The sequence below is a fragment of the Oncorhynchus mykiss genome, chromosome 17 (assembly GCF_013265735.2).
Source record: "Oncorhynchus mykiss isolate Arlee chromosome 17, USDA_OmykA_1.1, whole genome shotgun sequence".
Classification (NCBI taxonomy): domain Eukaryota; kingdom Metazoa; phylum Chordata; class Actinopteri; order Salmoniformes; family Salmonidae; genus Oncorhynchus; species Oncorhynchus mykiss.
Genome location: NC_048581.1, coordinates 73528115 through 73555823, shown reverse-complemented (window position 1 = coordinate 73555823; position 27709 = coordinate 73528115). Strand labels below are relative to the sequence as shown.

The 27709-nt window shown below is 41.5% G+C and overlaps 1 protein-coding gene across 3 annotated transcripts in view; it reads left to right on the top strand.

Annotated features, from left to right (window-relative positions):
* LOC110494541 (cadherin-4) overlaps positions 1-27709 on the top strand; it is a 350356-nt gene that overhangs the window by 268258 nt on the left and 54389 nt on the right. For all 3 annotated transcript variants that reach the window (XM_036950599.1, XM_036950601.1, XM_036950600.1), the window contains exon 6: positions 20180-20335. In XM_036950599.1, the coding sequence (XP_036806494.1) occupies positions 20180-20335 (156 nt within the window). The remainder of the gene's footprint in view (positions 1-20179; positions 20336-27709) is intronic.

Sequence of the window (27709 nt, the reverse complement as noted above, 5' to 3'; positions counted from 1 at the left end):
CCATAAGCATTCCTGTCTCTTCTATAGATGTTATATCCTTGTATTGCTACTGCTGTATCATCAAAGGAATTATCTAAATGAGTCTCAGAAATGGCAAATATTTTAATGGTATCTGATGTTAGAACGTTATTGGATCCATTATCCTTATTTCTATATATGGAAAAGAACAAACAAAGCAAGAGAGAAAAACAAACATTCAGCAGTCCATTAATCAGTTGGTGTGTATAAGTGTTTGTGCTGCGGGGTTGAAGCTACGAACCCATAGCCTCTCTCATCCCTTCCAGGCTTTGGGAGAGTGAACAAAAAGCCTGTCAGCGGATGTAAGCAATGTCCCCACGTGTTCTGGCAGCTTTCATGGTCGGGATATGTCATTTTCTCTTTTGGCACACAGCTTCAGGTTAGTCCTCATTGAGGAAGATGTACATTTTTCTAAAGTTGTTGGCTCTTTCCAGAACAGTAACCTAGTCCTTGAACCTCAGGAACTTGAACACTACTGGCCTGGGCCTGTCACCTGGCCCGTGGTTGGTTTTCCAGTGCTGTGGGTGCACTCCATCTCAATCTTCCTGTGGTCCATCTTCTGTTTCTCCAAGATCATTTCCATCACTTTGTCCTCAGACTCTGTCCAGGTCTCATGTGGAGATTCTGCAATTCCGTTCACAAAAATGTTGTTCCGCCTTGATTTTTCCCTGGAGATAAATTTGATTTCTCCATCTTTATTATCATGGATTCACATTCATTAATTGTTGTAACAACTGCTTCTACAACTCTTTTTGTTTGTTTAAAAGATCCTTCAGCTGTGATAGAGAGACACCACTGTCCTCAACGTTACTCCCATTGGCTTTGGTCTTTGTCATGGTAGCAACATAGGCTACGCTGTTACTCCTCACAGTTCCAGACAGGGCAGGTCCCAGGGAAACAGCAACAAACAGCAGGGATCTAGACAGCCACAAGCCCGGGAATCTCCGCAGTCCCAGCCACAAGGGCTAAACACATCACAGGCTGTGTTCAAGGCCTTCTAGCTTGATAGGCAGCTAACAATGGCAACTAGGCTAGCTGCTATGCCAAGCAGCTCATCAGAGGATCCATGGACAGATAGCAGCGGTCCCAGCAACTGATGCCAACCACATTGTGGGATCCAAACTCAGAAGGTAGCTAGCTAGTAACCAAACGTTTTTAATACAACACTTTTTCAGAGACTTTCAACTCTCCAAAACAACAAACCGAGCTTCCCTTGTTCCGTGTTCAACAGGAAGTGTGTGTGTGTGTGTGTGTGTGTGTGTGTGTGTGTGTGTGTGTGTGTGTGTGTGTGTGTGTGTGTGTGTGTGTGTGTGTGTGTGTGTGTGTGTGTGTGTGTGTGTGTGTGTGTGTGTGTGTGTGTGTGTTTGTGTGTGTGTGTGTGTGTGTGTGTGTGTGTGTGTGTGTGCGTGTGTTGCCAGCAGTATACCACCCTACATCCACCTCCTAACTTGCCTCTAAATCTAAGCAGGTTTGGTCCTGGTCAGTACCTGGATGGGAGACTAGATGCTTCTGGAAGTGGTGTTGGATGGCCAGTAGGAACCACTCCTTTCTCTAGTCTAAAAAATAATCCCAGGGCATTGCCCTGTGTTGGGTATTGTCTTTCAGATGGGATGTTAAATGGGTGTCCTGACTATCTGTGGTCAATAAAGATCCCATGGCACTTATTGTAAGAGTAGGGGTGTTAACCCTGGTGCCCTGGCTAAATTCCCAATCTGACCCTCATGGCCACCTGATCGTCCCTAGTTTCCAATTGGCTCATTCTTTTACCCTGTAACCTGTAGTTGCTGTAAATTAGAATGTGTTCACAGTCAACTTATCTCCTAAATTATTTATTTATTTATTTTAAGAGTGTGTGTGTGTGCTTCAGTGTGTGAGCATTACCATGGTCAAACCACCAATTTGTGGAATATTTCAGAGAAAGCCCAGCTGAGAAATACATATGTGAAGACCTTCCTACTGTTTCTGTTGCACACCGATTGCAACAAGGTAACTCTCAGGCTCAGAGCCTCTCGGCGAAGACATGAAGTCTCCCTGAAGGCATCTTTAATGTGAAGGTGATTTGTATTGTGAATGTGCTCCTGGAGCTGTAAAACTGCAGTAAAATGCAGCCTGTTTATGTGATAAGAGGTCGGAGATGTGCCCCAGCAGATGTTTCTTTCTTTTCTCTGAAGTTGTTTTCTCTCCCAGTTACTTCAGGGAGAGAAATTGATCACATAAAGAAAACATCCCGGTATTGAAGGCCTGTGCATCTTGTCCTCACATGTCTTTCACATATCCTTCAACTATTTACTGAGATAAAGTCATGGACATTTGGCCAATTATTGCAGCAAAGAATTAGGCCACGTTGCAGCATGGGCTGAGAGGATTTAGCTCAATGGGGCATCATGTGTGGAGTAGAATGGAGTAGATTGTCTGAATGTCAATAGCAGCCCAGGAATACCTAGTGGCTGCTACTGCTAATTTATATTGATATCTGTGGTACATGTTGAGGGAGGTGGGAGGGAGTAAGGGGCAGAGAGGTGGAGGGAGAGCGAAAGAGTGAGCAAGGGACCTAGAGAGAGAGAGACCAGAGGGGAGAGAGAGAAGAGTGAGTGACGAAGAGTGAGAGCAAAAACCAAAATCCATATTTCTGTACCCCGGCACTGTATTTTGTTCATTTCCTCTTCAGCTTCGGATCCATAATGGAGGACCCTGTGTGCAGAGCCGCGCAGACGCAGCTGTTCTTTACGGGATCAGGGATAACTGTGTGTGATTGGCTGTCAGTGGCTCTCAATTGAGAAATATTAAACCTGAGCTCTCTGCAGCTTCTTATTGAGACAGACCTCCACTGTAACTATTTTCAAAAGATCTCCACAATTAATTCTCCTGTTTCACTAAACTGATTTTCTTGCACGTAAGGTTGCTATTTTATTTTGTATGAGCAGGGAGAATTGGAAGGCTGGCACAACTTAAGCTTGGAATACCCCTAATTGTGTTTTTATTTCAGTCTGTTCAGTGTCTCTCTCTCTCCCTCCCCCTCTCTCTGTTTCTGTGTTTGTAATAAATGCCCTACGCTAGCATCTGAATTCATCTATCATTAAAACCAGGGGATATCTGTTCTGTCAGCTCTTTGAAGACAGACAAGCATAGAGCAGGAAAGATCAAAGCAACACAAAACAGAAATTTAAGGAGAAGTCAAAATAAAGCATGTACTTTTGCAATTTCCCTGATGTTGAACAAAAGGACCAAAGATACTGAATGAAAAAAGGATGCATCATCAAAATGAAAGGGCTTTGCACAAAACAGATGATTCAGGGATTCCTGTGCTTCTCTGGGATTTCATTTTTATTGTGAACTATCATGTCTTTGAATAACACTTCAATCATCTAGTCTCTTGTTGCCAAGACTCTAGACACCACTATGAGACACCATCCATCCTGGTCACTGCACTATATTAGTATATGCAGCGCCCCCTAAAGGAAAGCCTATGAACAGCACTCTCATTCTTTACTCTATTCTGACTGTTGACTCACTCTGTTCCTATTTAAGTACTCTGCATTGGTTTGTGTGTGCATGCGTGTGTGTGTCTAAGAGATGGAGAGAATGAGGGAGACACTCAGAGACTCAGAGGTGAGGAGAGAGAATGAGGGGAAAGAGGGAGAGAGAGTTAGTTCTCCAGTCAGACAGTAAGAAGAAATGGTGGTGTCACATATCATTCCCATTAAAGTCATGCAGAGATTTGCAGAGAGCTCTTAATTAGGGGTGACAGTTGTGATGGCTGCAGCGTGAAAGAGAGTTTCCCTGAAGGCTTAGTCATCTCCTGTCTCCTGGGTGGCTGGCAGGGCCCAATTGATCTGTATGTCATCACTTCCTCTTACTATCCAATGCAAAGCACTGCCACCAACATCTCAGGGCTGTTGAGCCATTGTGGACATAATAACACCACTGTTGCCGCTCCCTCTGACTATTTAACCCTACTGTTGAGGTGCTACCTCAGAGTAAGTAGTCTTTTAAAAAGCAGAGTTGTATAAAGTAGTGACTATTTTAATGAAAACGTTAGCCAGTAATGGTTACAACTATCTCCTCTATTTACACTGTAGATAATCGTATCTATGCACTTAGCTAGTTGAAGTGATTAGTCATATGGAAAGAGTCTGTATCTGCCTTGTATACCACTTGACTCTCTCACCCAGGTCTGGTGTCTGAGAACTGCACTGGGAAGAGACTAGGTGATGGAGCCCATCAAAAGTAATAAACTAAAGGAAGGACATTTCATAGAATGAAGGAATACAGCCTGGCCTTCAACCATTTACTGTAAATGTGTGAGACATAAAAAAAAGGCTATCAATGTGTGTGAACCTCAGATTCCCATTATTGTATGACGTTAGCCTGTAGGACACTGTAACACAATGATCCCTTAGGTGCCTGCAGCTCACTATAGCACATAATGGATTCCTGGAAACAAAGCGACAATAGGAAAAACTCCTACTCATGCAGTCCATCTTTTTTAATGTATTTTTTTACTATTGAACCATGTTTCATCAGTTATTTCAATGTTAGGTTCATCTTCCCATTTCTGTTTAATATAGTTTGTAGAGTATTTCTTTGAGGATAGGATACCCATGTATATACACTACCATTCAAAAGTTTGGGGTCACTTAGAAATGTCCTTGTTTTTTGGAACACAGAAGTGATAGTTGCTGATAATGGGCCTCTTTACGCCTATGTAGATATTCCATAAAAAAATCTGCCGTTTCCAGCTACAATAGACATTTACAATATTAACAATGTCTACACTGTATTTCTGATCAATTGATGTTATTTGAATGGACAATTTATTTTGCTTTTCTTTCAAAAACAAGGAAATTTCTAAGTGACACACTTTTGAACAGCAGTGTGTGTATATATACAGTGGGGAGAACAAGTATTTGATACACTGCCGATTTTGCAGCTTTTCCTACTTACAAAGCATGTCTGTAAATGTTATCATAGGTACACTTCAACTGTGAGAGACGGAATCTAAAACAAAAATCCAGGAAATCACATTGTATGATTTTTAAGTAATTAATTTGCATTTTATTGCATGACATAAGTATTTGATCACCTACCAACCAGTAAGAATTCCGGCTCTCACAGACCTGTTAGTTTTTCTTTAAGAAGCCCTCCTGTTCAACTCAACAGGCCAACTCAACAGTTTGACCTCTCTGTCTAAATGACATTTCTTTACTACTCTCAAACATGTCTTCAGAGAAGTAAATCCACTGATTTGCCTACTGTATGTTTCTGATATGTCCTAAAACCATTGCTGCCCTTTGTGAGGAAAAATCTCCTGCAGTCCATCTTGAAAGTACATCCATTACTGAATCTACAGTGCCTTGCGAAAGTATTCGGCCCCCTTGAACTTTGCGACCTTTTGCCACATTTCAGGCTTCAAACATAAAGATATAAAACTGTATTTTTTTGTGAAGAATCAACAACAAGTAGGACACAATCATGAAGTGGAACGACATTTATTGGATATTTCAAACTTTTTTAACAAATCAAAAACTGAAAAATTGGGCATGCAAAATTATTCAGCCCCCTTAAGTTAATACTTTGTAGCGCCACCTTTTGCTGCGATTACAGCTGTAAGTCGCTTGGGGTATGTCTCTATCATTTTTGCACATCGAGAGACTGACATTTTTTCCCATTCCTCCTTGCAAAACAGCTCGAGCTCAGTGAGGTTGGATGGAGAGCATTTGTGAACAGCAGTTTTCAGTTCTTTCCACAGATTCTCGATTGGATTCAGGTCTGGATTTTGACTTGGCCATTCTAACACCTGGATATGTTTATTTTTGAACCATTCTATTGTAGATTTTGCTTTATGTTTTGGATCATTGTCTTGTTGGAAGACAAATCTCTGTCCCAGTCTCAGGTCTTTTGCAGACTCCATCAGGTTTTCTTTCAGAATGGTCCTGTATTTGGCTCCATCCATCTTCCCATCAATTTTAACCATCTTCCCTGTCCCTGCTGAAGAAAAGCAGGCCCAAACCATGATGCTGCCACCACCATGTTTGACAGTGGGGATGGTGTGTTCAGCTGTGTTGCTTTTACGCCAAACATAACGTTTTGCATTGTTGCCAAAAAGTTCAATTTTGGTTTCATCTGACCAGAGCACCTTCTTCCACATGTTTGGTGTGTCTCCCAGGTGGCTTGTGGCAAACTTTAAACGACACTTTTTATGGATATCTTTAAGAAATGGCTTTCTTCTTGCCACTCTTCCATTAAGGCCAGATTTGTGCAATATATGACTGATTGTTGTCCTATGGACAGAGTCTCCCACCTCAGCTGTAGATCTCTGCAGTTCATCCAGAGTGATCATGGGCCTCTTGGCTGCATCTCTGATCAGTCTTCTCCTTGTATGAGCTGAAGGTTTAGAGGGACGGCCAGGTCTTGGTAGATTTGCAGTGGTCTGATACTCCTTCCATTTCAATATTATCGCTTGCACAGTGCTCCTTGGGATGTTAAAAGCGTGGGAAATCTTTTTGTATCCAAATCCGGCTTTAAACTTCTTCACAACAGTATCTCGGACCTGCCTGGTGTGTTCCTTGTTCTTCATGATGCTCTCTGCGCTTTTAACGGACCTCTGAGACTATCACAGTGCAGGTGGATTTATACAGAGACTTGATTACACACAGGTGGATTGTATTTATCATCATTAGTCATTTAGGTCAACATTGGATCATTCAGAGATCCTCACTGAACTTCTGGAGAGAGTTTGCTGCACTGAAAGTAAAGGGGCTGAATAATTTTGCACGCCCAATTTTTCAGTTTTTGATTTGTTAAAAAAGTTTGAAATATCCAATAAATGTCGTTCCACTTCATGATTGTGTCCCACTTGTTGTTGATTCTTCACAAAAAAATACAATTTTATATCTTTATGTTTGAAGCCTGAAATGAGGCAAAAGGTCGCAAAGTTCAAGGGGGCCGAATACTTTCGCAAGGCACTGTATATTCACAGCCGCTTATATTGTCCAACTTTGTTCATTGATTTATTTATGGTTTCTTGTGAAATAATTTGAGGTGGAAAAAAATCCCATGTTGAAATAGAAATAAATAAGATGACTAACATCAACTGAACATCTAACTAGTCCCTATCAGTGTAAACAGGGACAGTCAAACAGTTGAACCAATTAAATGGAGCATTGGACAGACTGAAACAAAGTTCCCACTAGTGAACTAATTAGAGACACTGCAGAGCTAAATAAATGGAAATGTATTCATTTAGATTCTGTCTGTGTTTTAGTGCCTCTGTCACTCTCTCCCTCCCTGGAGAGTTAAACTGAACGCTAATTTCTCATCTGATTCCTCATATCTCCACAGGTTTCACAAATCCCTCTGAAAGAACTACAAATGGGTCACTTATCAGATGTCTGGTCTGTTCTGGCAGACATAGAACCAACCTGTCCTTTTACATCCTCTAGTCTATCCCATCTATTTTTACTCCTATTAGGATGCCTAACAAGAATAAACTGAGGGAGAGAGAAAGAGAGCAAGAGAGACAGAGGGAAAGAGGTAAGGATAGAAAAGCCACATTTCATCATTAGCACTCCATTCAAACAACTCAACTGAGCAGTCATCACTCAGGGGAGTACCAGGACTCTGTGCCTCTTCATTTATTCAATTTATCGATATGAAGTGTTCGTTAAGAGACACGTGACATCTAGTCTCAGGTGGCCTTAAAGTGAAATTGTAAGCAGCTAGAAGCAAAGGCCACGTTACATGTGAAAGTTTCCATCCTCTTGGTGCTATTAAACCAACATTTCATCGGCACATAGTGTAACTTTGATGTTCGCATGAAGAGAGCGCACTGCACGCCTAGGTGTGGAATCTGTGGATGTGGATCCATGGTAGGTGGAAATTTTATTTGTGTATTTTTCACATGGCGGCCTTCTGAATTATTTAACTGAAATAGTCCTTTTGATCCAAGAGTTAGAGCCCACAGAGCGAAACCCTTACCTGTCAAACACTTCAGTACACACAGACATGGGTACCTACAGAGCTGCCTCATGTGTACACAGGGGGAAATATGTAGCCATGCCCACTCTGTTAAAGAATTCTGTACTTTTCTGCAACTAGACTGTGTGTTATACAGGTATTTCACTTGTAGGGATAGGGAAGGATAAATAGAGCCTCTTGATGGAGGTGATATTATTTCAAGGAAGCAGTATGTGTGAGCTGTCTGTTCTCCTACATATCCTCACTCTGAAACAAATTCAGAGTTTGAGATTGAAATTCCAGGGTTGCGTAGCCACATACCCAGTCAGTGTGAATAAAGATGTGGGTCTGTGGGTGGAGGGGAATAAGTCTGATTAGATAGAGAGAGTAATCATCACAGAACAGTGATTACGGTCAGTCAGTCACACTGATCAGAGCTGCCTGAGTGTTTTAATTTATACGGCTTCGATACAATGACCTCCTACCCACACCTGATCTCAGAAAGATGAAGTATTGCACACAACACTTCTTAATTAGCCATTATGCCTCCTGTTTGAAATTATTGAGCAAATGGGAAAGACGACCGTGGAAGCTCATGGAAAAGAGATTGCTCTGGCAGGTAGTGAGTGAGTGTGGGAGGGATGTGTATGAAATTAAGAGAAGGGTATCATGTTCAAACAGAATTGTTTTATGCAAAATCCAGTTGCCAGTCGACGGATGAAGTAATTTCATTTTCACGCATGATCTCCAGCCCCACAGACCAGGAAAATTGCATAGGAGGGAGAGAGGGGATTTCTTTTTTTCCATTTGAGTGTGTGATTAGTCCTCCCGACTTATAACCGTGGAGATGGTCCAATCCTCTTTGAGAAAACAAAAAAGATTCTCTAGACGAAAAAACACTGAAACATTAGAACATTTAGAGAACATGTTCTACACTTTTCACCACTTAAAAGTAGATGAAATGGTTTTCCTAATCTTTAATATACCATCTCAACTGCTGCTAAAACTCCACTGTTAAAACCCATTAACACAAGCAGGCACATTTCTCTGTACAAGCTCACCACTTTAGCATGCACTCATTTAGTAACCCTTCCTTTGAGCTCAGTCCTCAAATGACCTCTCTTTGTAATGTAGTATTAGGCTAATAACTGCACATGTAGCAATGCCTCATGGTACATCTTCTTTAGTATCATATATTTCATCATATTCCCTGTCAAGCGCTCCTGACATTTTTAGATTGTGACTCACTTGAATCTGTATGCACAACCTTGGGGCCTTGGGTCTCTCATTCAATCTAAACCTTTGAATAAGTCAAAATAACATAGGGATATGTTGCCCTCTAGTGATGTGTGGGTCAGCTGTTGTTCATCCTCCCTCAATTGCTAACAACACATACATAACCGTCCAACTATATGTGATAAAGTGAAAATCTTAAATTTGCATATAACCCAACATGGTTCTGATAAGATTTCAGTTCGGCTTGGATGCACATTTTATGTGATTGAAATACTAGCAGCTTTTATAATGATGATAAAGATAGCACCTTTACAAACTAACTGCTGAAATAAAGAAATAATATTTTTCCACTATTATTCTAGAGTAAAACATTTCATTTTGTGTAGCATTTTAATGCAAGAAATGCTTAATTCTGCAGGAGTTAATATTATATAAGTATATGTGAGAGGTTATAGACCTAGCCTAAATTCAGTGTTAAGATTTCAGTTACCATTCCATTTAACCCATCAGCACAGTACAGTTCCCTTGACGTGTCATATTTGAAGTCCCAATCTTGTGACTGTCTAATTTGTAGAGCGCCTCACAATTATTGCACATAACATTTTATTTATTTAGCCTTATTTTACCAGGTAAATTGACTGAGAACATACACTACATGACCAAAAGTATGTGGACCCCCTCCTCGTCGAACATCTCATTCCAAAATCACGGGCATTTAAATGGAGTTGGTCCACCATTCGCTGCTATAACAGCCTCCACCATTCCACTAGATGTTGAAACATTGCTGTGGGGACTTGCTTCTATTCAGCCACAAGTGCATTAATGATGTCAGACATTGATGTTGGGCAATTAGGCCTGGCTCGAAGTCGGCGTTCCAATTCATCCCAAAGGTGTTCGATGGGGTTAAGATCAGGGCTCTGTGCAGGCCAGTGAAGTTCCTCCACACCGATCTCGACAAACCATTTATGTATGGACCTCTTTGTACACGGGGGCATTGTCATGCTGAAACAGGAAAAGTCCTTCCCCAAACTGCTGCCACAAAGTTGGAAGCATAGAATCGTCTAGAATGTAATTGTATACTTTAGAGTTAAGATTTCCCTTCACTGGAACTAAGGGGCCTAGCTCGAACCAAGAAAAACAGCCCCAGACCATTATTCCGTCTCCACCAAACTTTACAGTTGATACTATGCATTGTAGGTAGCGTTCTCTTGGCATCCACCAAACACAGATTTGTCCGTCGGACTGCCAGATGGTGAAGCGTGAGTCCTATGGCGGCGAGCTTTACATTACTCTAGCCGATGCTTGTCATCGCACATGGTGATCTTAGGCTTGATAAGATGGTGCGGACAGATAGGGCAGCTGTGCTTCTAGTTTATGTGATATTTCTTACATTATTAGCCCATAATTCTTTTATGTTATTACATACAGCCGGGAAGAACGTTTGGGATATCAGAGCGACGGTAAACCACCAATATTACAACCTGGAATACGACTTTCCGGAATCAGATCCTTTGTTCATACCCCCCAGGGCAATTGAACTGATTCCAGAGGCTGATCCAAAACAAGAAGAGAAGAGTTATTCAGACTGGACTTCTAGTCCGACTCAGGAGGCGAGCACTCCACCCATCGCTTCTACTCCGATTCAGGAGGCGAGCACTCCACCCATCGCTTAAGAGTATCTGGATAATAACGTTGACAAGCTCAGGGTGAGGATTTCCTTCCAGAGAGACATCAGGGATTGTAACATACTCTATTTCACGGAAACATGGCTCTCTCATGGCTCTCTCTTGATATATTGTCCATACAGCCAGTTGGGTTCTCAGTTCATCGCGCAGGCAGGTATAAATATCTCTCCGGGAAGAAGGGGAGGGGTGTATGTGTCACGATTAACTACTCATGTTGTGATTGTGGTAACATACAGAAACTCAAGTCCTTTCGTTCACCCGACCTAGAATACTTCACAATCAATTGCAGACCGTAACACCTCCCAAGAGAATTCTCTTCGATTATAGTGACAGCCGTGTATATTCCCCCTCAAGCCGATACCACAACGGCCCTCAAAGAACTTCACTGGACGTTATGCAAACTGGAAACCACATATCCTGAGGCCACATTTATTGTAGCTGGGGATATTAACAAAGCAAATTTGAGGAAAACGCTACCAAAGTTCTATCAACACATTGACTGTAGTACTCGCGCTGCTAAAACACTTAACCACTGTTACTCGAACTTCCGGGATGGCTACAAGGCCCTCCCCCGACCTCCCTTCGGCCAATCTGATCACGACTCTATTTTGCTCCTCCCTTCCTGTAGGCAGAAAACTCAAACAGGAAGTACCCGTGCTAAGGACTATTCAACGCTGGTCTGAACAATCGGAATCCATGCTTCAAGATTGTTTTGATCACGCGGACTGGGATATGTTCCGGGTAGTCTCCGAGAATAACATTGACGAATACACTGATACGGAGACTGAGTTTGTCAGGAAGTGTACAGGAGATAATTGAACCCACTGTGACTATTAACTTCTTGCGTCGAGCAATCCCGTATCTGGGAGCGTAATAATAGCCTCAAGCTCATTAGCATAACGCAACGTTAACTATTCATGAAAATCACAAATGAAATGAAATAAATATATTGGCTCACAAGCTTAGCCTTTTGTTAACAACACTGTCATCTCAGATTTTCAAAATATGCTTTTCAACCATAGCTACACAAGCATTTGTGTAAGAGTATTGATAGCTAGCATAGCATTAAGCCTAGCATTCAGCAGGCAACATTTTCACAAAAACAAGAAAAGCATTCAAATAAAATAATTTACCTTTGAAGAACTTCGGATGTTTTCAATGAGGAGACTCAGTTAGATAGCAAATGTTAAATTTTTCCAAAAATATTATTTGTGTAGGAGAAATCACTCCGTTTTGTTCATCACGTTTGGCTAAGAAAAATCCCCGAAAATTCAGTCATTACAACGCCAAACTTTTTTCCAAATTAACTCCATAATATCGACAGAAACATGGCAATGTAGTCTCTTATGGTCAATCTTCCAATGATATGCCTACAAATACGTCACAATGCTGCAGACACCTTGGGGAAACGACAGAAAGTGTAGGCTCATTCCTTGCGCATTCACAGCCATATAAGGAGACATTGGAACACAGCGCCTTCAAAATCTGGGGCATTTCCTGTTTGAAATTTCATCTTGGTTTCGCCTGTAGCATCAGTTCTGTGGCACTCACAGATAATATCTTTGCAGTTTTGGAAACGTCAGAGTGTTTTCTTTCCAAAGCTGTCAATTATATGCATAGTCGAGCATCTTTTCGTGACAAAATATCTTGTTTAAAACGGGAACATTTTTTTATCCAAAAATTAAAACAGCGCCCCCTATATCGAAGAAGTTAAAACCTACCCTAACCAGAAACAGTGGACATATGGCAGCATTTGCACAAAACTGAAAGCAAGAACCATTGCATTAAACCATGGCAAGGTGACTGGGAATATGGCTGAATACAACCAGTGTAGTTATTCCCTCCATAAGGCAATGAAACAGGCAAAACGTCACTACAGAGACAAAGTGGAGTCGCAATTCAACGGCTCAGACACAAGACGTATGTGGCAGACAATCAAAGACTACAAAGGGAAAACCAGGATACCGACGTCAAGCTTCCGGACAAGCTAAACACCTTCTTCGCCCACTTTGAGGATAACACAGTGCCACCAAAGCAACTCGTTACTAACTACTGTTGGTTCTCCTTCTCCATGGCCAACATGAGTAAGACATTTAAGTGTGTTAACCCTCGCAAGGCTGCCGGCCCAGACGGGATCCCTAGCCGGTTCCTCAGAGCATGTGCAGAACAGCTGGCTGGAGTGTTCACGGGCATATTCAATCTCTCCCTGTCCAAGTCTGCTGTCCCCACATGCTTCAAGAGGGGCACCATTGTTCCTGTACCCAAGAAAGCAAAGGTAACTGAACTAAATTACTTTCGCCCCGTAGCACTCACTTCTGTCATCATGAAGTGCTGTGAGAGACTAGTCAAGGATCATCACCTCTACCTTACCTGTCACCCTAGACCCGCTTCAATTTGCTTACCGCCCCAATAGATCCACAGACAATGCAATCGCCATTGGACTGCACACTGCCCTATCCCATCTGGACAAGAGGGATACCGATGTAAGAATGCTGTTCATTGACTATAGCTTAATGAACAGCATAGTACCCTCCAAACTCATCATTAAGCTCGAGGCCCTGGGTCTGAACCCTGCCCTGTGCAACTGGGTCCTGGACTGGCCGCCCTCAGGTGATGAAGGTAGGAAACAACACCTCCACTTCACTGATCCTGAACACTGGGGCCCCACAAGGGTGCATGCTCAGCCCCCTCCTGTACTCCCTGTTCACCCATGACTGCATGGCCATGCACACCTCCATTGCAATCATCAAGTTTGCTGATTACCAACAATGACGAGACAGTCTACAGGGAGGAGGTGAGGGCCCTGGGAGTGTGACGCGAGGAAACTACCCTCTCATCCAATGTCAACAAAAGAAAGGAGCTGATCGTGGACTTCCAGAAACAGTAGAGGGAACACCCCCCTATCCACAGAAGCGCAGTGGAGAAGGTAGAAAGCTTCAAGTACCTCAGCATACACATCACTAACAAACTGAAATGATCCACCCACACAGACAGTGTGGTGAAGAAGACACAACAGTGTCTCTTTAACCTCAGGAGGCTGAAGAAATTTGGCTTGAAAGTCACTGAGCTTTCAGTAAGGCCATTTCTACTGTGAATGTCTGTCTATGTAGATTGCATGGCTGTGTGCTCGATTTTATACATCTTTCAACAATGGGTGTGGCTGAAATAGCCGAATCCACTCGTAGGGGTGTCCACATACTATCGCATATATAGTGTACTCTTTTACAGCGATGACCTGGGGAAGAGTTACGGGGAGGAAACTGGGGATGATTAGGTGGCCAGATTGGGAATTTAGCCAGGACACCGGAAAGTCAGGACACCCATTTAACGTCCCATCCGAAAGATGGCACCTTACTCAGGGCAATGTCCCCTTCACTGCTCTGGGGCATTGGTATCTCCTTAGACCAGAGGGAAGAATTCCCTCTACATGGCCTTCCAACACAACTTCCAACATCACTTACAGCAGCAGCTGGTGTACCATCCAGGGATCGACCAGGACCAACCCTGCATTAGCTGCAGAGGCAAGTCAGCAGTGTAGTATGCATAGCCGGCACTGTTATCATCCTCTTTTACCACTTCCCCAAATCTTTCCCAAACATTATTGTTCTGGCCCTTCCTTCTCTTTTCAATTCTCAATTTAACAGCTTTTCTCTTAATGAATTCAATTCTGACCAGAGGCGTCATGCCCATTGGGGGCACAGGGCACGTGCCCTATTAGATTTGTTTGTTTTTTTCTCTGTAATACTACTAGCCACTTAGCAATTTTATTATGTTAGCTTTGGCTAGCCCAGATAGGTTCCCAATCTCCCAACTTCATAACTAGCGATCAGCTATCAATCAAGTTAAAGTAGCTAGCTTGTCTAACTTTCTTAGCTGACGTGCCTGCTGGCAAGGTTGGTAGAAATTAGAAAAGCAAGCAATAATTAAATGTACTGAATACGACATTACTTTAAATCTTTTACCCAGATTTTAGCAGAGATGCAGAGAAGCATATGTAGGTTCTTCTTAGGGATAGCCCCTTTTCTTTAAATGTTTACCTAAAATGACATACCCAAATCTAACTGCCTATAGCTCAGGCCCTGAAGCAAGCATATGCATATTCTTGGCACCATTTGATAGTAAAGACTTTGAGGTTTGTGGAAATGTGAATTGAATGTCGGATAATATAACACAATATATCTGGTAGAAGAAAATACAAAGAAAACTGCTAAGTTTCAGATGGATAACTTGAAGTATGAGCAAACTACATGACATTTAGTGTGAAGTCACCCAGAGACATTTACATTCACATTACATTTTTCTGCAAGAATATCATCAAATCTGTATACTTGGACTTTGATTTAGCTTTTCCAGTATTTCCAGTATTAGTAGCCATATTATAAGTTCAACATTTGCAAAACACCTAGTTTTCATAGCTCTCCTTATTCTTATAATCTTTCTCCAAAAGGATCAGGCTTGCTATCGCACAAGGTTAGCAGGTTTCCCGATACTCCCGTAAAGCCCAGCTCACTGGCTATCTAGCTAGCTTTGTTTGACTCCGATTGGTGCTTATTTACAGTCGACCAAGTGAAGAGCGCCCGCATTATCGGCGTGCCATGAAGGCGTCGCTCTTGACCAAATTCGGTGTCCTATAGGATCTACTACACCCCTAATGATATAGTGAAGTCTGATTACATTCTATGATCTCTGAGGAATAAATACGAACATGATTTGACTGGTTGAAACTTCCCTTCTTTGCAAATTGAATGAGTGGAAATACAAAATCGATCGTGAATGCTATGTGGACTTTTTTAGGATATGAAAAAGGATTTGATCTAACCAAATTACACTTCATGTTGTCTCTGGGACCCTTTGGATGATAAATCAGAGCAAAATTCCAGAATGTAAGTACACATTTGACCTTCAGACGTGAATTTATCAAACTATTGTGGTGAAAAAAGTGTTTTGTTGTTAGGTGCTCTCCTCAAACAATAGCATGGCATTTTTTTCGCAGTAATAGCTACTGTAAAGTGGAAAGTGCAGTTATATTAACAAGAATTTAAGCTTTCAGACGATATAAGACACTTATATGTACTGGCATTTGTTGTTTCTCTAAAATGTGCGATCATGACACATGGCGCTGCATGATTTACAACTATCTCTTTAACGGGACGCCTATCCCTAATTGAAAAAAGTTCCGCCAGTCAGGAGGATACAGACAGCTCAATAGGTATGCTTAGATATGCAGAAAAATATAGTATTTTATACATAAAATTAAGCATAATAGCTATGGCTCTAGCTTGCAGGAAAAAGCTGTTTCAGGTGTTTGAAAAATGCACAATGTCCGGATGGGGGCATGACCCCGCTATGGACCACCTCCCAGCCATCCTCTCATACAATACCAGTCAAAAGTTTGGACACATTCATTCAAGGGTTTTTCTTTAATTTGACAATTTTCTACATTGTAGAATAATAGTGAATACCTCTAAACTATGAAATAACACATATGGAATCATGTAGTTGCCAAAAAAGTGTTAAACAACCACACATGCGTAGATCATCCGTTCACCTACTCTTCGTCTCATAAAGACATGGCGTTTGGAACCAGAAATCTCAAATTTGGACTCTTTGGAACAGATTTCCACTGGTCTAATGTCCATTGCTTGAGTTTCTTGGCCCAATCAAGTCTTATTGGTGTCCTTTAGCAGTGGTTTCTTTGTAGCAATTCGACCATGAAGGCCTGATTCACGCAGTCTCCACTGAACAGTTGATGTTGAGATGTGTCTCTGTGAAGCATTTTTTTTTATTTATTTTGTATATATTTTTTTATTTTTTTATTTTTTGAATTTTTACCCCTTTTTCTCCCCAATTTCGTAGTATCCAATTGTGTAGTAGCTACTATCTTGTCTCATCGCTACAACTCCCGTACGGGCTCGGGAGAGACGAAGGTTGAAAGTCATGCGTCCTCCGATACACAACCAACCAAGCCGCTGCTTCTTTAACACAGCGCACATCCAACCCAGCCGCACCAATGCGCCGGAGGAAACACCTGGCCACCTTGGCTAGCGTACACTGCGCCCAGCCCGCCACAGGAGTCGCTGGTGCGCGATTTCCACTGGTCTAATGTCCATTGCTTGAGTTTCTTGGCCCAATCAAGTCTTATTGGTGTCCTTTAGCAGTGGTTTCTTTGTAGCAATTCGACCATGAAGGCCTGATTCACGCAGTCTCCACTGAACAGTTGATGTTGAGATGTGTCTCTGTGAAGCATTTTTTTTAAATTATTTTGTATTTTTTATTTTTTATTTTTTTTGTTGTTGAATTTTTACCCCTTTTTCTCCCCAATTTCGTAGTATCCAATTGAACTTATCCCCTGCAGCACAGGTAACTTTGGGTCTTCCTTTCCTGTGGCAGTCCTCATGAGAGCCAGTTTCATCATAGCGCTTGATGGTTTTTGCGACTGCACTTAAAGAAGTGACGTGTCTTTTGCTATGCTGGATTAAGTGATATGACATGCTATTCTATAAAATAATTTCTTAAGCTAATCAGGTAAATGTAATTAACAAGAAAGTCAGGGCACCACAAAATAATGTTTATAGAGCTGTTATCTTCCGAATAAACTCTTAAAGACCTAGTAATCTTTTAAATAAGTAGCAGTCAATATTTAATCGTCACTTTATTCAGTCTCATCTGAAAGTTGTAAATTCTTGGTTATCTTCACGAACCCTGGCTAACAAGTTGAATCAGCAATACAAAATTTGGTTCAATTATTTATTTACTAAATACCTAAATAATCACACAGAATTACATCTACACAGAATGGATCATACATTGATTACAAATTATGTCATAATGGAAAATGTCCCTCGCAGATGGCTGGATACACAAAGAAAGGGGGTTGGGTTTTGAATGAAAGAGCGGGAAGACTGAGGAACAAAAATATTTTGTGTGTCTATCGGGCCGTAGGGAGCTATGCTATCGTAAATACAGTATCTTATGCATTCTAAATAACCGCCCATTTGAGAAAGGAAAATGCAATAAATATTTACTCTGAGCTGCGCTTCAGTAGATTGGTCGTAGATAGACGGCTGGGTTGTCCAGCATGGATCTCTTGTCCTTTGAAGAATGTCTAGTGGTGAACTGGAGGGTGGTAGAATGGATACTCTGTCCGTCCTCTCCTAGCCCACGTTTACAGCTGCTGTTGCTAAAGCAGAGGTATCACTACTTTAGTGAATAAGAGTTCAAAGTTCATACCAAGTTGCCATACTTTAAAGCTTGTGCTATATTCTGGCTGATATAGTTGAAATTCATCCTTTCGGAGTGTCGATCGTCACATTGAACACATTGATGCTAATTCCGTATTTATTATCTGAGCCCTTTTAACGTAAGACCGTCGTTCTCACGTCCTTGGAACAGAAAGTAGAATTTTCGTCAACGGGTTTATATAGTGTTGAAAGAATGGCATGTTTCATAGTTTACAACCAAAGTCTGTTCACTTGGGCGGAGCCTCTGAGTGAGTAGAGTTTCTCTATGACAAACCGTTCTCTCATTTAAGAAGCTAAAATTACATTTAATCTTTTCACAAATAGTTTCATATTTAAACATTTAAATTGCACAACAATTCCATGTGAATCTGATAACTAGAATGTGTCGACTTTCCAAGATACAGTTTGTCATCCTGTCATTAGTAGTAATGTCTCAGACAACAACTGATCTGAGATCATATTCATTAAGTACCAATGCATATTTTCAACTGGTTGGATTACCGAAATATGGTTCCGTTTCCCACCTTTCGATGTTACCAGACTCTCTATGTTACAAAGGCTTTACAAGAGTCAACTCTATTAAGTAGAGAGGGAAAAGGGGAAAGGTATTTATGGGGGTAATAAACCTCCCCCAACAGGCCAACGTCATGACAGAAGCTTTCAAAGTTCTTGAAATGTTCCGCTTTGACTCACCTTCATGTCTTAAAGTAATGATGGACTGTTATTACTCTTTGCTTATTTGAGCTGTTCTTGCATAATATTGACTTTTTGGTCTTTTACAAAATAGGGCTAATTGCCGATTTCTGTGGCTGGTAACTTTAATTAACTTATCCTGTGCAGTCTTCCTTTCCTGTGGTGGTCCTCATGAGAGCCAGTTTCATCATAGCACTTGGTGGTTTTTGCAACTGCACTTGAAGAAACTTTAAAAGTTGATTGACCTTGTCTTAAAGTAATGATGGATTGTTGTTTCTCTTTGCTTATTTGAGCTGTTCTTGCCATAATATGTACTTGGTCTTTTACCAAATAGGGCTATCTTCTGTATACCACACCTACCTTGTCACAACACAACTGATTGGCTCAAACGCATTAAGAAGGAAAGAAATTCCACAAATTAACCTTTAACAAGGCGCACCTTTTAATTGAAATGAATTCCAGGTGACTTCTACTCATGAAGCTGGTTGAGAGAATGCCAAGAGTGCGCAAAGCTGTCACCAAGGCAAAGGGTGGTACTTTGAATAATTTCAAATATAAAATATATTTTGATTTGTTTAACACTTGTTTGGTTGCTACATGATTCCATATGTGTTATTTCATAGTTTTGATGTCTTCACTATTACTCTACAATGTAGAAAATAGTAAAAATTACAACAACAAAAACTGAGTAGGTGTGTCCAAACTTTTGACTGCATGACTCCCCTGACTCTGACATTGTCCTTTTTAACTCAGTGGATTGAAGTTAACTTTTTCCACTGAAGTTCCCTAAAACATTTGGAGATTGGCGTGCATTTGGCGTGTCTAGGCTACAGTCATGCACTAAAGCAGGTGTTTCAAACCCATTCCACAGAGGGCCGAGTGTCTGCATGTTTTTGGTTTTCCCTTTCAATTAAAACCTAGACAACCAGGTGAGGGAAGTTCCTTACTAATTAGTGGCCTTTATTCATCAATTGAGTACAAGGATAGAGCGAAAAACCCGCAGACACTCGGACATCCGTGAAAGTAGTTTGACACTTGCCCTAAGGCTTTTTTGTACCTATTGCCTAATGCCAGATAAAAAATAATGAAAGAAAAACCTCAATGTAGCCTATAGATATGAATTACACAAGAATGATACATTTATAGATTTTTTGATGCATTGTTTTCTCTTTATTCAGCCCGCCTGCCATCCACCTGTCCTTCATCCACACAATATTTCATGACCCTCCCTGCCGATATAACTGCTGGGACTGATGGGTTATGAGTCAACCCGCACATCACTATTTCCCTCTACCACTTCTGAGCCATGCTTTGAGTCTCATACAACGTGTTTATATCTCCCTCTGCCAGATCCGCTCGGACCAGGACCTGGAGAAAGGGATACGCTACAGCATCACTGGAGCAGGGGCGGACCAGCCTCCCATTGACGTGTACAACATCGACCCTGTGCACGGCAAGATGTTTGTCACCAGACCCCTGGACAGAGAGGAGAGGGCCTCCTACCATGTGAGTTACAGTGCGTGTTACGGTCGCTCCACACATCTGTTGTGTGTCTGTCTATCTGTTTGTCTGGGTGTCTATCTGTCCGTCCATCTGTCTGTGCAGGATGACTGTCGTAATTCTGTCACACTGACACAGTGAGAGTGAGTGAAGCCTCAGATTCTGAGTACAACCTTTTGTATGCTTTAGCAACACTGTCTTGTTTATGCCAGACTGTCCTTTCTGAGTTATGATAAAAGTGTGAAATGAAAGAAAGAAAGATTGCCTTGACAAAGCACAGATTTCTGCAGCCATTCAAGCTGTCAATTAGGCTTGAAGGAGGTTTTTCAGCAGAGAGAGAGACGGTTTAGTGAGGAGTGTGTCTTTAACTGCTAATGAACAGGCAATGTTCTGGGTGTTGCGTTGGTGTTGTGTTTAGGAATCACATGACAGCAGGGGCAACCCTTTCTTTGTCTACAGCTGGCTGTTAACCCCCATCAGACTGGAACATGTTCCCCATGAACTCTGTAGCTGCACGCTGCCTCCTCTCCTTTGACAGCCTTACATTTAGCATACATCTGCCTCTTACTGTACACACTTCAGACATGCTCACAACATTAGATATTTCCTTAGATTAGATTAAATATTTATTTCAAATATCACAGATATTTGCTTTACATACAAAAATGCACCGCGAAAGAATGGGAGACATAGCATAGGCCAGACAGACATAACAAACCAGGGGTTGAAACCAGGAAACAGAAACGAAAACTGGAAAATAACTACATTTTTAGAGGAACAGAATCAGAACCTCGAACAAAAGGGATCTACAGCATGCTGTTTCAGAACAGAACCATTATTTTTAGTTTGGAAATAATGTTATTTTACGTTCCTGGCATTTTTTTCCAGTCTCAGAATAAACGTGCCTATACAAAGCCCCCACTTTGTCACTTAGAAACTTATTCCAATGTCTGCATACCTGCCAGCTAAAAATCTTTGCCTGTGCGTGTGTATGAAACACGACCCTTCCCATATATATACACATATATATATATACAGTACCAGTCAAAAGTTTGGATACACCTGCTCATTCCAGGGCTTTACTGAATTGTTACTATTTTCTTCATTGCAACATAATAGTGAAGACATCAAAACTATGAAATGACACACATAGAATCATGTAGTTACCAAAAAAGTGTATTTTATATTTGAAATTCTTCAAAGTTCCACCCTTTGCCTTGATGACAGCTTTGCACACTCTTGGCGTTCTCTCAACCAGCTTCATGAGTAGAAGTCACCTGGAATGCATTTCAATTAAAAGGTGCGCCTTGTTAAAAGTTAATTTGTGGAATTTCTTTCCTTCTTAATGCGTTTGAGCCAATCAGTTGTGTTGTGATGAGGTAGGTGTGGTATACAGAAGATAGCCCTATTTGGTAAAAGACCAAGTACATATTATGGCAAGATCAGCTCAAATAAGCAAAGAGAAACAACAATCCATCATTACTTTAAGACATCAAGGTCACTCAACTTTTAAAGTTTCTTCAAGTGCAGTCGCAAAAACCACCAAGCGCTATGATGAAACTGGCTCTCATGAGGACCACCACAGGAAAGGAAGACTGCACAGGATAAGTTCATTAGAGTTACCAGCCACAGAAATCGGCGATTAACTGCACCTTTTTTTAATTTAATTTAATTTTACCTTTATTTAACTAGGCAAGTCAGTTAAGTACAAAGTCTTATTTACAATGACGGCCTACCATCGCAGCCCAAATAAATGCTTCACAGAGTTCATGTAACAGACACATCTCAACACCAACTGTTCAGAGGAGATTGTGTGAATCAGTGGTTTCTCGCTGCAAAGACACCACAACTAAAGGACAACAATAATAAGAAGAGACTTGCTTTGGACAAGAAACATGAACAATGGACATGAACAATGGAAATCTGTAATTTGGTCTGATGAGTCTAAATTTGAGATTTTTGGTTCCAACTGCTGTGTCTTTGTGAGACGCAGAGTAGGTGAACGGATGATCTCCTCATGCGTGGTTTCCACCGTGAAGCATGGAGGAGGTGTGATATTGTGGGGTGCTTTGCTGGTGACACTGTCTGTGATTTATTTAGAACTTAAGGCACACTTAACCAGCATGGCTACCACAGCATTTTGCAGCGATACGCCATTCAATCTGGTTTGCGCTTAGTGTTACTATCATTTGTTTTTCAACAGGACAATGCCCAAAAACACACCTCCAGGCTATGTAAGGGTTATTTGACCAAGAAGGAGAGTGATGGAGTTGTGCATCAGATGACCTGGCCTCCACAATCACCCGACCTCAACCCAATTGAGATGGTTTGGGATGAGTTGGGATGAGTGAAGGAAGTGCTTAACATATGTATGAACTCTTTTCAAGACTGTGACGACTGTACCTTATTAAGCTGGTTGAGAGAATGCCAAGATTGTGCATAGCTGTCATCAAGGCAAAAGGTGGCTACTATGAAGATTCTAAAATATAAAAAATATTTTGATTTGTTTAACACTTTTTTGGTTACTACATGATTCCATCTGTGTTATGTCATAGTTGTGATGTCTTCACTATTATTCTACAGGCCTGAGTGTCTGATTGATTTGTATTACATACACTTAAAACACACAATTCTCCATACAAGAGGTTTGCAGAGAACTCCAAGTCCATGGACCTCCCTGCTCTTGGCAGTCCTCTCTCTTTGGCCTGACTCATCCATCTGGCAGTTCCTGCTGGTCCATTTATTTCCAGATGAGGTCCTGCTTGTCAGTCCTCCTACAGTATCAGTCTCTTTTCCAGAGCCTGCCGTCTGGTGGAGGTGGGAGTGAAGGTGTAACCCGGTCAGGCCAGCCCAGTGGTGTCAGGTCTCTTTGCAAGCTGGTGGATGTTAGTACACATGCTCCTACACCTCTTGGCACGGGAGGGATCAATAAGTCAGTTAGGTCATTGGGTGCTTGTTAAGGCCTAGTGAACTGGACTGGCAACTGTAAACAAGCCTGAGCCTGAGTGGAGCCTGATGTTGGAGCTTGGTGTTAGAGCCTGACAGGAACTTGGTGTTAGAGCCTGACAGGGGCTTGTTATTAAAGCCTGAGAGGAGCCTTGTATTATAGCCTGAGGGGAGCTTGGTATTACAGCCTGAGGGGAGCTTGGTATTACAGCCTGAGGGGAGCTTGGTATTAGAGCCTGAGAGGAGCCTTTTGTTTGAGCCTGAGAGGAGCCTTGTGTTTGAGCCTAAGAGGAGCCTGGTGTTAGAGCCTGAGTGGAGCCTGGTGTTAGACCCTGGTGTTAGAGCCTGGTGTTAGATCCTGGGAGGAGCTCGGTGTTAGAGCCTCAGAGGAGCCAGGTGTTAGTCACCCAACCGGTAAGACAGAGATAGCACTAGACTTTCAATTTATGAGTTACCTCTGAAGACCCTTCTCTGCTCTTGGCTTTTACTGCTCATGGTTGGCGTAGATAACTTTATATGTGACCCACCACTTTGATTCGGTGATATTTGGCAACATTTTGTTAAAGTAGAGACTCAGAGATAGAAAATGGTATATCATAAACTGCAGTTGAGAAACAATGGGAAGTTAATTCTGCTTTGAAAGTTGATACATTTGTAACCCCACTTTTGAGAGAATGTCTCATGAATGTTTTTGGTACACCTACTGGAGAGCTCTTCTTTGTCTACACCCATTCAGCATCGTTCACACATTCTTAAGCCTTAGCCCCACCCAATCTCTTTAAGGATTCACATGTGATGCCTTGTGCTAAACAGAGTGAGTAAGGTAGTGTAGTAAACTACCTAAGCTTACAATACTAAAAGTGGTGAAAGTAGTAGTAAAATACATTTATCTAGTCCTTGGCCCATATCCTAATCTGACTTTGGTGTAGGTCATGTTGTTCTTCACGTTACACACAATATATTAAATTAAATCAAAGTTGATTTGTCACATGCACAGGATGTAGCAGGTGTAAATGGTACAGTGAAATGGTTACTTGCATAGTGGAGTCTTTTGTTTAGTCTTTTGTCTAAACAATGAACCATAATCCCAACCGATACAGTACTAACATGTACCATGCATGAATCTGCAGGTAGCTAAAGCTAAACAACTAGGTTCAATGTTAGCTAGCTAGCTATAGGCTATAGCTAGTAATGTAAATGGATTTCTGAGATAATAAGAATATTACTACAAAGGTTATACACGTAACATTAGCTGGTGAGCCAGCCAGCAAACGTCTGCTAGCTAGCTAACATTACACTTTAATTTGTAATGAAAATGACTTGACGACAAACGTATAATATAATATTAGAGAGTATAATATCTGAAAATGTAGCTAGACTTTTGCCCATATACATGGATGAACGCTTCTCCCCCTCTGTCATGGATGCCATGGTTGCCCTTAGTTTGAAGATGTAATCCGGAGACAGGTGTTTTATACAACAGCCTTCTGTGTTCTCTTTTCAACTCCCTCCTCATTTGCAATCATACTCTTCTTCCACCGGGCATTCTACTGATTTCAAACTTGGTCAACTTCTTCTGTGACAACAGTACCGTTGATCGCCGTTTCTTCCCCATCCCTTTCATCAGAAGACTCTACAATATCTGGTTCAATTAAAATGGTTTTACCTAAATTAAGGATTTCCCCATTGTCTGATTCATTTTCAGAGTCAGAGAGAGTCAACATGGCATGATTATCCACCCGAAAGTAGTCCATGACAACTATTCCCCTCGAATCTTTGTCGATATGCATGTTAAATTCAGGGCAACAATATTGAGAGCAGTAGCAACAATTTTGCAGTTCTTCATAATATATTTTTAAAAAGCTGTGGTAGCAAGGATTATCTACACATACTGAGCAGCTCATGTTATAGACAGAAGCATGCTACATGGCAGATCAATCTGAACTTATCTCTCGGCATGTCCAGCCCATCCATTATCTCAGTCAATCATGGCTTGCGGTAAGGTTCCTGACTTTTTCTGTGGCTAAACCAACCAGGTTCATAATTTAACCATTTTATTCGTATTTATAGATGACATGCACGTTTGTTATTAAGGCACTTGAAAGTTCACAAGTTCCAAAGGCAAATGTTTGTATAAGTTTAAATGCATAAATGCCTCTCGTGTTAACCCTCTCTGGGATAGGTGGGACAGTCGCGTCCCACCTGACAATTGCCAGGGAAAATGCAGAGCGCCAAATTCAAATAAAATACTATAAAAATCAAACTTTCATTAAATCACACATGTAAGATACCAAATTAAAGCTACACTCATTGTGAATCCAGCCAACATGTCATATTTCAAAAAGGCTTTTTGGCGAAAGCATAAGATGCTATTATCTGATGATAGCACAACAGTAAACAAAGAGAGAGTAGCATATTTCAACCCTGCAGGCACCACACAAAACGCAGAAATAAAATATAAATCCTGACTTACCTTTGATGAGCTTCTTTTGTTGGCACTCCAATATGTCCCATAAACATCACAAATGGTCCTTTTGTTTGATTAATTCCGTCGATATATATCCAAAATGTCAATTTATTTGGCGCATTTGGTCCAGACAAAAACAGCTTCCAATTCACGCAACATTACTAACAAATATCTCAAAAGTTACCTGTAAACTTTGCCAAAACATTTCAAACTACTTTTGTAATAAAACTTTAGGTATTTTTAAACGTTAATAATCGATCAAATTGTAGACGGCACAATCTGTGTTCAATACAGGAAGACAACAAACTCACGCTACTTTTCTAGTCATGCGCCTTCTCAAAAAGTACACTTCAAATGACACAAATTCAAGATGGCTGTACTTCTTCATTACACAAAGGAATAACCTCAACCAATTTCCAAAGACTGGTGACATCCAGTGGAAGCGGTAGGAACTGCAAACAAGTGCCTTAGAAATGTAGTTTCCCAATGAAAACTCATTGAATAGACAGTGACCTAAAAAAAAAATCTGAATGGTTAGTCCTCGGTGGTTTTACCTGCTACATAAGTTATGTTATACTCACATACATGATTCAAACAGTTTTAGAAACTTCAGAGTGTTTTCTATCCAAATCTACTAATAATATGCATATCTTATATTCTTGGCATGAGTAGCAGGAAGTTGAAATTGGGCATGCTATTTATCCAAAAGTGGAAATGCTACCCACTATCCCAAAGAGGATTTAAGTATCAAATCAAATCAAATGTATTTATATAGCCCTTCGTACATCAGCTGATATCTCAAAGTGCTGTACAGAAACCCAGCCTAAAACCCCAAACACCCAGCAATGCAGGTGTAGAAGCACGGTGGCTAGGAAAAACTCCCTAGAAAGGCCAAAACCTAGGAAGAAACCTAGAGAGGAACCAGGCTATGTGGGGTGGCCAGTCCTCTTCTGGCTGTGCCGGGTGGAGATTATAACAGAACATGGCCAAGATGTTCAAATGTTCATAAATGACCAGCATGGTCGAATAATAATAAGGCAGAACAGTTGAAACTGGAGCAGCAGCACGGTCAGGTGGACTGGGGACAGCAAGGAGACATCATGTCAGGTAGTCCTGGGGCATGGTCCTGGGGCATGAGACAAGGCTGAGTATAGCCCACAAAGACCTCCGCCACGGCACAACCCAAGGGGGGGGGGGGGGACGCCAACCCAGACAGGATGACCACATCAGTGAATCAACCCACTCAGGTGACGCACCCCCTCCAGGGATGGCATGAGAGAGCCCCAGTAAGCCAGTGACTCAGCCCCTGTAATAGGGTTAGAGGCAGAGAATCCCAGTGGAAAGAGGGGAACCGGCCAGGCAGAGACAGCAAGGGCGGTTCGTTGCTCCAGAGCCTTTCCGTTCACCTTCCCACTCCTGGGCCAGACTACACTCAATCATATGACCCACTGAAGAGATGAGTCTTCAGTAGAGACTTAAAGGTTGAGACCGAGTTTGCATCTCTGACATGGGTAGGCAGACCGTTCCATAAAAATGGAGCTCTATAGGAGAAAGCCCTGCCTCCAGCTGTTTGCTTAGAAATTCTAGGGACAATTAGGAGGCCTGCGTCTTTTGACCGTAACGTACGTGTAGGTATGTACGGCAGGACCAAATCAAAGAGATAGGTAGGAGCAAGCCCATGTAATGCTTTGTAGGTTAGCAGTAAAACCTTGAAATCAGCCCTTGCTTTGACAGGAAGCCAGTGTAGAGAGGCTAGCACTGGAGTAATATGATCAATTTTTTTGGTTCTAGTCAGGATTCTAGCAGCCGTATTTAGCACTAACTGAAGTTTATTTAGTGCTTTATCCGGGTAGCCGGAAAGTAGAGCATTGCAGTAGTCTAACCTAGAAGTGACAAAAGCATGGATTAATTTTTCTGCATCATTTTTGGACAGAAAGTTTCTGATTTTTGCAATGTTACGTAGATGG